Raw genomic sequence first — 9,722 nt, forward strand, 5'->3', positions numbered from 1 at the left:
TCAGGCATTTTGCTTAAGAATATTTTTTATTTTCTTTGATACAATAAAATATTTTAAATAAACACAATGTTATTTTTTATAACATGCCATGAAGGTTTACAAAAAGCACCAAAAAACCAGCATGGAAATAATCTGTGCAATCACACTAATATGCTCTTAACAGTGGAGTGCTCATTTTAAGCAGCAAATGACACCTTCAAGTACCATCCCTTAACAGCAAAGTGTGGGAAGCTTGTTGGTAATGGTATTAAACTTACAATATTGAAGAACAAATATACAATTCTAGAAGCATTAAATACATAAAACAAAATGGGATTTCAGAAAAAACGGTGCAGATAAAAATACAATACCTTAAATGTAGGATTTTTCTAAATGTGATAAAACGAGCATATTTGGGTTGATGTCAACATTGATCCTCCTGTTTCATCAATTTATTCTGCTTTGAAAAACTTGCTGAAATAAGGTTTATAAGCCCATGCACATTACATAAGAGATCAATATCTCAATCTAGCAAATCACCTCAAGTACAATGCTGAAGCTAGCAGTTTCTTATGATTAAATCTTACAACAAAGTATTGGTTGCCAAATTCTATGTTATACTGACCTCCAACACTACTAATATAACTGACTCCATTGATTATTTACTCAGAATTCATTGGAAAATTCAAATGATGCACAATTGTTACTCAATTTTTCTATTACCACACTGTGCTGAATGTGGAGAAATATGTTGGACAAAAAGAGTTCCCTCAAATGAAAATCCATCTTGTTCACTTCTGTTTAGAGATTCACCAACCATTGATTACAAACGATTGTTTTACGTTCAAGAGTAGCATCATATTTTGCATAACCCAGCACATGATTAAACAGAATGCTTTAAAACAATATTTTTTCTAATCAAACACTGGATCAGATGCGAAAAAACTTTAAAAAATGCATATTCAAAAAAACTTCTCTTTTTATTTGTTGAAAATCTGTCAATATTGCAATTTTTATATTTGAAATATTAATATATTTGGCAGATCGCTAAAATGTGTTCCAAGTCTTAGCTACTAAATATCTCATGCTAAGATATAAACAATTATCAACATAAAACTATATAAATCTGTCAGCTTATATTACAACTGTTATAAAAACAATATAGATCTGTTCAGTGTTATAGTGCACTAACAGCTCTCTCCCTTCTCATCTGCAACCTTTCCTCTTCGGCCTCCATGTGATCAAGCTCCCGTTTCATTTGACACAAAATGCACGGCTTACAGAATAAAGAAGCACAGAAATCCCCCAGTATGGAGCCCTATGAAAGAAAAATAAACCAAAATGTCACATTTTTGTTTTGCTTGTGAACTTGCATTACAGCCTACATAATCTTAATTGACATCTCAAGCAGATTATTTCATACTTGATGCTATTTAAGGTGCTCTGATAGAGCCAGGAAGTGTTTTAACCAATCTATACTTTGACTGACAACACCTATCAGGCTCTGGGGAAATGTGTTCATATATGGTCAGCAGAAAAGAGAATAAAAGATAATATGTATGGCTTTCCTCACAGTATATACTGATTGATATTGTAATAATACTATGATAATTCACCCTTAACACTAGAGGTTCTGAGCTCTTCTCCATACTGGGCACTCATTCACAATGATAGGCAACTGAAGGAAGATTGCAGTTTAAATGATATAAACAGGGTGTGATACATAATTCACTTATTTATCCAATTAGATAAAATACTTTTCTTTAATTTGTAAAGGGTAAAGTTGATGATACAAGTAAAGCATTCAAGTTCAGTTGATTTACCCAAATAAAATGCTGGCAAATATCTTCCCTTGTGTTAAATTACCACACAAATGTTGGGTATTTAATAACGAGATATATTTATTTATCAAATATCCACATTCATTTATATTGAGATAATCGTACTAACCAATCTGCGTTATCATTTTGTTGGGCTAAAATTGTCAAAATTGATTATTTTGACTGAGTGCCACTCAACTTAAAGGTTATACTGAACCAGGTGGTAAGTTTACGTTTTAGAGTGGATTTATTAAGCAACTTTCTAGACAAAATAAAGTTGGACATTTAACATACTGTTTTTCAGTGTTAGTGGATGCTAAGATTGAGCCAAATTAAATACATAACTAGATTTTCTAGCAATGGTGCCTCATCTAATGAATAGGCTTAATTCAGCTAAAAGGTTTCTTTTAGCGGAAGCCTGGCAAGGCTTTGTTATTAAAAAGTATCTGGGATCTGTTTCCAGATGTCTATCCAAGCTCCAATCACTGCTTTTAGTTAAAAACATAGATAATTATTACATCTAACATCTGCATTGTTGCAATCTTGAAAGTTCACGTTTTCTTCAAAATTAAAGATACTTTATAAAATGGGCAGTGGTCTGAGGCTTTCTTTAATTATAATTTAAATCTTCATGCTTGTTCCTTAAAGTTTCCTTAAAGTTTATAAGGAACCAATTTCACTGATATTTTAATGCTTTTGCTTCTCAAAACCATATTTAAGCACTTATTTCAGTTTTGGTATTAATGAGACAACTTAAGTTAAAATGTAAAACAATGGATCCGATATACAAAATATCAACAATGACATTAAACATTCTAAATGAAATTTCATTACACATCTGATAACTTAATCGACTTGCTCTAAACATGCTTAAAAAGGAAAATGGTCACTTGATATCATAAAGAAACATTACTTATTCTTCTTCTTTTTTTTTTAAACTTATCATATCTGATTCATCATCAAAATTAATACAAACACAAAGACAAATAATTTCAATTCAAGTGCTTTTTTGCCAAACCTCAGGCAGCTGATGAGTCACAGAAAAGTGCTTGCCAATCTCAATGCGCTATGTCTCACCTGTATATTGTACATCATCCTCATCTTTAACCTGAGAGACATTGTAGAGAAAGGAACGCACCACGGCATACAGCAGCCCTCCTTCATCCTGTCTGCCATCCAGCATTCAAAACACACCAGGCAGCAACAAATTGCACAACCTTTTACAAAGCAAAATATTTAGCATTACTTTCAAAGACAAACTGCATGTAACCTCAAGATGAAAACTTGCAAGTTGCAAGTAATAATCAATTCCTGAATTAATGAAGGCTCGTGTTGTCCACCCTCTATTCTTTTACTGCATCCACACACATTTTTATCATTGTTTTCAATGTTTTCACATAAAAGTTAACAGCTTATTTTTTCTGTATATAGGTGCTTTCACAATGAATCTATGAGCACATTCAGAACAGCAGACTAACAGATCAAATATGGCAACCCACTAAAAAGCTTGCCGCTTAATTCCCGATTAGACACTAAATCAGGGGCGGATTTAGGCCGTCTTCTGGGTCTTCCAGAAGACGGTCAGATTTTCAAGTTTACATTGACGGGTATCCAATTTTTAATGTTGGAAGACGGTCAAAATTGGAGGATGAATCAACAAAGATAATTTGGAAGACTGTCAGTATATAGCTCTGGATCCGCCCCTGTAAATAGATTCCCAGCGGGATTATGCAACAAGTATTCAAGTGGGTCGGCCATATTTGATCTGCGGATATGTTAGGGGACATTCAGAATGGATGATCCGAGTACTTACTGATCCGCCAACTAAATATGGCTATAAGTTACTATAAGTAACTGGCTCGCGCTGCCAGTAATTACGCGGCGGGATATTCAGGGCACAGACCGTGATCATAAGATAGCGCGAATAGAAAATAGATTTTTAGAAAATAGACATTCCATGTGAACAAAGCCTAAATTAGGCCTCCTCTTGTTTCAACAAACTTGTATGACTGATTACAATCAGTAAAGCAGATTAAAAAAGCCTCCTCTTGTTTTAACATACTCATACAATCACCAGTTTTTCTGTGTTTATCTGACTGCATTCAGGGAGAGTACCCGTAGAGTTAGTTTGCAGTAGCTAGTATGATAGATTCATTGTGAACACACCCAATGATGTTTCTGACTGAAACTACAGGGTACTACTACTACTAGAAAGTTAAATATCAAAGTGTAATATATTCTTCCCTTCTAGACTAACAGCTTGTCAATGACATTTATGAAGAAACCACTGAAATGTAAGAACTCTTAGGAAGAACCACATCAATCAGCACTATACACTACCACAGCTTTTGAGCAATTAAAGATATAAAATTGCATCTCAATAACAACACATTTTCAAAGAAGGCCTATTGATCTCTTAAATAAATGAAATTTGATAACTTCAAAAAAAAAAAACAATTTTAAAACAATTTGTCTTCTCTTTGTTATTTTAAAGTAGTACATTCACAGCATCAGTTACATCTATTTTATGAAAGCAGCCTAACATCCAGAATTTTGTCACCAAAATGTGTTTGTCCGTCTTTGTAGTTGTTTCCAGGCAATGCAATTGCTGTTCTCAACCAAACCTTTCTCAAGGTTTTTTTCCTGCCCAAAAATTTAGTGTACTTGTAACTGTAACTTAATTAGTGTTCTTCATAAGTGTGTCTCCTTAAAATCTAACAGATAAATTGGCAAAGTAAGGGAACTGTCTTTCTGTAAATAGGTAAGATTAATGGACAAGATAAAATTAACAAAGTTTTTGCCCACAATATAATTTAATAACTTACAGGCATTGGTGCCATCACAACATTGGCACATTCCAGAATTCCATGGTCTTGGTTCCTTTTCTGTCTCAGTGGAATATTGGGAATTGTGCCAAGATTTTGGCTGGGTTGACACTGGAGGGGGTGATGATATTTGAGTTGTAGGATGTGGTGCACGCTGTGGAGCAGAGGAGGCCTGGAAGAAATGATGCATTTTTTTTGAGAATACTAATAAGAACTAGATCAGGAAGTACTACAGCCTGTAACGTATTCATAAATTACTGTGAACTAATTATTGCAATAGGTCGAATTAAGACTCTTGTACATTTAATTAACCTTTCTATATAATTATTCTCTACATGATATGTGTACTGCAAATTGTCAAAGCAATGTCATCTGGGTGATTTTAGAAATGTTTCTGTGATATCTTGTTACACTGCAAACTCATGATTGGAAATCATCACTTAACTATGAAGTTTACAAGCAAAACATTCATTTTGATATATATGACAATATTTGTGATGTATAATATTTTGGTGACCTTGGCAGCATTCTTCCTTCTCCGAAGTATAACATACAGTTGCTGCCTTAATGTGTTTTTTGGTCTCTATCTTATATCTCAATTATAATGCCAGCTGCAATTTTTTCCCATTTTCATAACCGACAGGTAAACAAACAGTAAGTGAACTAACTCCAAAGATTTACCCTGCAGGAATTAAGATGCAGCACCAGATAATAAGATCTTCAATTAAAGCACATCTAGAGACCCAGTCATATAATTTACAACTGTAGAAGATAAGAGAATTGAGTGACATACCATGTTTGACACCTGTGTGAATATATACCTCAGCACAGTATGGATTACACTGCATTCATATACCAGTAGTGGCCTCTAAGCCTTGGAGTGTATAAATTAGTTCAACTGTCTTAGCAAACCTTAGCCATCTCCATCTTCAGGCTTAAAACAATGAGGAACATCTGCCCTAAAATAATATTTATGTTCCAGTTCTTGGAACAACTTGGTGTAGTATTTAATAATAAATCTAACTGGTGTACTGTCTGGCAATGGCATTTTACCAAATGGAAATGACAATTTATATTTTCCCAATACAGAAAAATATAAGCTTTCAGAAATCAATGTTGCATTTCAACTACGATGAATCATTGCTTGGCTTTTCCTTTTAACACTTAGAAGTCTTGATACAACATCAATTGCTAATGCTTAATTTCCTTTAATTTAACTGCAGTTGTTTTGCAATTGATGGCATTAAAATTTCATGGCCCATTAAAAAAGCTTTGAAATGGCTTTGTGCTAAATGCTAAATGGGCTTCTAAAATGTGGAAATATTGATAAAATTAACTAGTTTATTCAAAAGGAATTCACATTAAAAAGTTTTATTTCATATGTATTTGTTCATTATGCATTTTGTAAATTGTTGGTGGTAGATTGATGCATATTTTTCTAAATCCATTTTTCTAATGGGTACCACCTTTATTTTTTCAAATCTACCTGTCAGATGGTCACCTCTCATTTTAACCTTCAGTAGCATTTGATTCAAATAAAATTACCACTTCAAAATTTCTAAGTAAATGATCACCGTAGATTTTTTGCCTTGATAAAACAGAATGTAACACAGTTAATACACTTGCTTAAAGGGATAACAATGAGATCTATATTTCACAATAAATACATTGTAAACAACTCATAGAAATATAATATATTCTATTTTATCACAAAAAATGGCAGTTATAGCAATTAATCTAAAATCTGTGCTCGACAAGAGATTATTACAAAAAACATCCATAGATGGCTATACTCTGTAATGATCTCCTAAGAGATTATTACCCACAAAAAAAAAAAGAAAAAAAAAAAAATCTTTGAATGTAGAAATGAATTCATTTACCATTGGTAAGTATGGGGAAATTGCCATTTATCCCAGAAAAATTCATTTTTTGGCCAAAACGAAGTTGTTATCCTTTCAACTTGCACTGACAATGTCATTCCACCTCATTCACACACTTCCTGAAACAAAAATGCAGTGGAAGGGGGGGAGGAGTTGTTCCATAACATTTACTCATTTATGGTATTGGTACTGTTTTGGGATTCCATTTTCTAATGGATTTTACTCAAGCTTACTGAGAATTTTATCCAACCTTTCAGGTGTGAAATGGGCATCTTCTGCTTGAACAGATCATCAAAACGACAGCTGTCCAGTTCGTTGGCTAAACCCTTGACGTGCAATCATGTAATTTATTGGTATTCAGTAAATAATGACAAAGTGGTTATATTTAAGAAATGCTGAAAACTTAACTATGTCAATAATGGGTTTGTATTCATGTTAGATTAATCTTAAAACAAAAATTTATTAAGTGTCCTTTAATGTCACCTGATTATACATGATATTACATGTATATGATAGACCTTAAATATATAACCAGAATTTATGAAAATGTCCTACCATTTATTCAATATCATTTCTGGTCTAAGACAGTTAGACTAATGTGATATCACAGTGAATATTTTTACATTCTGTACAGGAAATGGGAGAAAGCCTTTGTTCGTTGCAGACCATTATAACCATACATAAAGAAGGCTGGGCAAAATATCTATGCCTGTGAAAGACTATGGAAGTAAAATTACCTCAGTAAGGTATGGAGGAGTGACTATGTACTGTTGCATGGATGGGGCAGCATATAGATGGGCTGCCAGTGGTTCGCCTCTTCCAGTGGCATAGTGACCATACCATGGACTGTTTGACCCTCCAGGTGCGACAGCTGATGACAGAGTGGAAGTTTCTGTGGAAGAATCAACTCGGTTGACACCATATGGTTGCGGCTGTTTCTCTACTGGCATTTTTCCACCCTGTAAAACATACGGAACAGCATGCCACTCTGTGCGCTTAAATTGGTGCAAGGCATCTACCTCGCATCCCTGCTGTGTTCAAAGGAAAATGAGCGACTGGAGCTTATTAACTACATTACTGCAAACTTACCAAGTATACTTAGGTTTAAACTCTGTCCATGGCAGGTGACTTTTAGAAATTCTAGATGCACTTCTATAACCACTACGTCACTGAGAGAAACCTAGCAAAGTAGTAAATGAGCAGTTTGAATGAACATTTTTTCACTCCACCCTTAGAGTGCCTACATTTGTCCTAATTAGACAATAGCATGTAAAAGACTATTTTATAAGTACTGAGCTAGTGCTGTTATGTCGATTTAATTTGTAGATCAGAAAAAAAAACACAATGGGACATGTGAGAATTTGACACTTTTCTGTGTCTGGGTTAGACCACTCATATGACTGAAGTTTTGTTAACAAACAGTTTCAAGTTACTATAATATTTTAAGAGTTTGGGATCAAGAAATAACAACAAGTTTGAAAATAGGGAGAAAGGCACCAATGGAAAAATGAAGGAAGCAAAATAAAGTGAATTATTAACTTGTCTGATTTAGCTTATCAAGAAGAAGAAGATTCATTACACATTTTTGTAAAACTACTACAAAGAAAAAAAATAATAGTAGTGCTGCTGAAGGGAGTTTTACACTTTAACATCTAGGTCAAAATCACATCTAGATGCATTAATGTATATTAGCTGTAACTTTAGCCTGCATAATAGGCATTGTATTGTAGCACGCAAATGATTGCCTTAAATCTTGTCTCAGGGACAAATATCTCACCTAGTAAATAATAGGGGATCTCTCTAGCAAATTATACCTGCATGTATAAAACATTTTGACAGGTAGGCCAACAATATTAATGACATATCCAAACACCTTCAAGTATTCACACCTCAGCAGGGTCTTCTCGTAGGGCAGGGTATTATTATTATTATTATTTTTATATTAGATATATCCACAGGTGAATTTATGCAGCATGTGGCCCTAGTAGTTATAGGCAGTTGAGATTAGGGACAGAGAGGATGTACTGTACTCAGCCACTTGTATTGTACAATAATATTCATGCTGTTAGGTCTCCTTGGCTCATTCCTTCCCAATAAACATTCTTACCCTGACTTCAATGATAATTTGGGAAATTACACTATGGCTTTATTTCTTTTTTTAATAAATCTCTAAGTTAATCATTAATTAAAAAAAGGTAAAATATATACTACATAAAGGATTGTGTGGTGAGCCAATCTGGAATAAAGACAGTGCACTTCTACTTATATCAAATGTGATTTGTAGATTATATATAAAAAAGAGAGACAGAGCTGTAAAATAAACCTATTAAAGGGCGTTAGTATTACAGTCAATTAGGTCAATTATGTCAATTTTTTCATGTTGAGCCAAGCATGTGTGTTTGACATACTGTGTCGTTTAACAGCGATGAAACAGATGTGAATTTAGACAAGCATAAATGGCATATTTGTCCTTTCTAGACTCATTAATGATTACTCAAAGGAGTTATGAAAAAATGACATCATTGAACTTTAGTAAAGAATACTGTTGATGTAAATGTTAGTACAGGGAATATTTTCACAACCACATCAAAATAATTCAAACTTTACTGTTTCCATTAAGTTGGAAAAATGCTTGACGTTGTACAAGCTAAAAATGAAAACAGTAAAGTTTTAGGAGAAAAGCAGCACAAAACTCCCATATACTACAATAAAAAAAACAATACGATGACAGTATTTTAAATTACTTAAAAAAACTGGATACATATTTAAAATCACATCGTATTGGTCGTCTTCCTATATGATGTTTGGTATTTTCCACTGACCTCCCTTCCCACTCAAATCACTTATTTACAATCCAGCTCCAAACACGTGCACCCCTACTGAAATCGACCGTTTCCCGTTTAATAACAAAAAGTAAACAATCATATTATCACCAGAATTTCTATAAAGAACATCACAATATAAAGCTAAGACAACATTCATGCTTCAGATATATTTTCAGTAAAATTACCTGGCGCTGTTGATATTACACCTCCCCTTGTTCATTGTTGGCATGAAATAAGTAGAATCCAAACATCTGTGCCTAAATTCCACAGCACAGTCACAGCAGGAAGTGCTGGACTGAGGCCGCCAGATGGCAGCACGTTTAAGTTGGAGATGGTCATGCAGTTTTGTACCAGTGCAAGAGTTTCTGGGATAATTAAAAGACACAAAACAAG

General features: G+C 33.8%; 1 protein-coding gene across 2 annotated transcripts; it reads right to left on the reverse strand.

The window, feature by feature from the left end:
• Nucleotides 1-7: 7 nt before the first annotated feature.
• Nucleotides 8-9,651, reverse strand: LOC106152170 (uncharacterized). 2 transcript variants are annotated; one of them, XM_013525669.3, is made up of 6 exons: nucleotides 9,515-9,637; nucleotides 7,594-7,684; nucleotides 7,242-7,463; nucleotides 4,625-4,796; nucleotides 2,877-3,016; nucleotides 8-1,297 (listed from the first exon to the last, which is right to left on the reverse strand). In XM_013525669.3, exons 3-6 carry the CDS (start codon nucleotides 7,452-7,454, stop codon nucleotides 1,157-1,159), a joined length of 666 nt encoding a protein of 221 aa, XP_013381123.2. In that variant the 5' UTR covers nucleotides 7,455-7,463; nucleotides 7,594-7,684; nucleotides 9,515-9,637; the 3' UTR covers nucleotides 8-1,156. The 2 variants fall into 2 exon arrangements, with proteins under 2 accessions (XP_013381123.2, XP_013381122.2); XM_013525668.3 differs by lacking the exon at nucleotides 7,594-7,684 and having other exon boundaries at nucleotides 9,515-9,651.
• Nucleotides 9,652-9,722: the final 71 nt, after the last annotated feature.

Source organism: Lingula anatina, chromosome 2, assembly GCF_051362555.1.
Source record: "Lingula anatina isolate TDL-2025a chromosome 2, LinAna3.0, whole genome shotgun sequence".
Taxonomy (NCBI): domain Eukaryota; kingdom Metazoa; phylum Brachiopoda; class Lingulata; order Lingulida; family Lingulidae; genus Lingula; species Lingula anatina.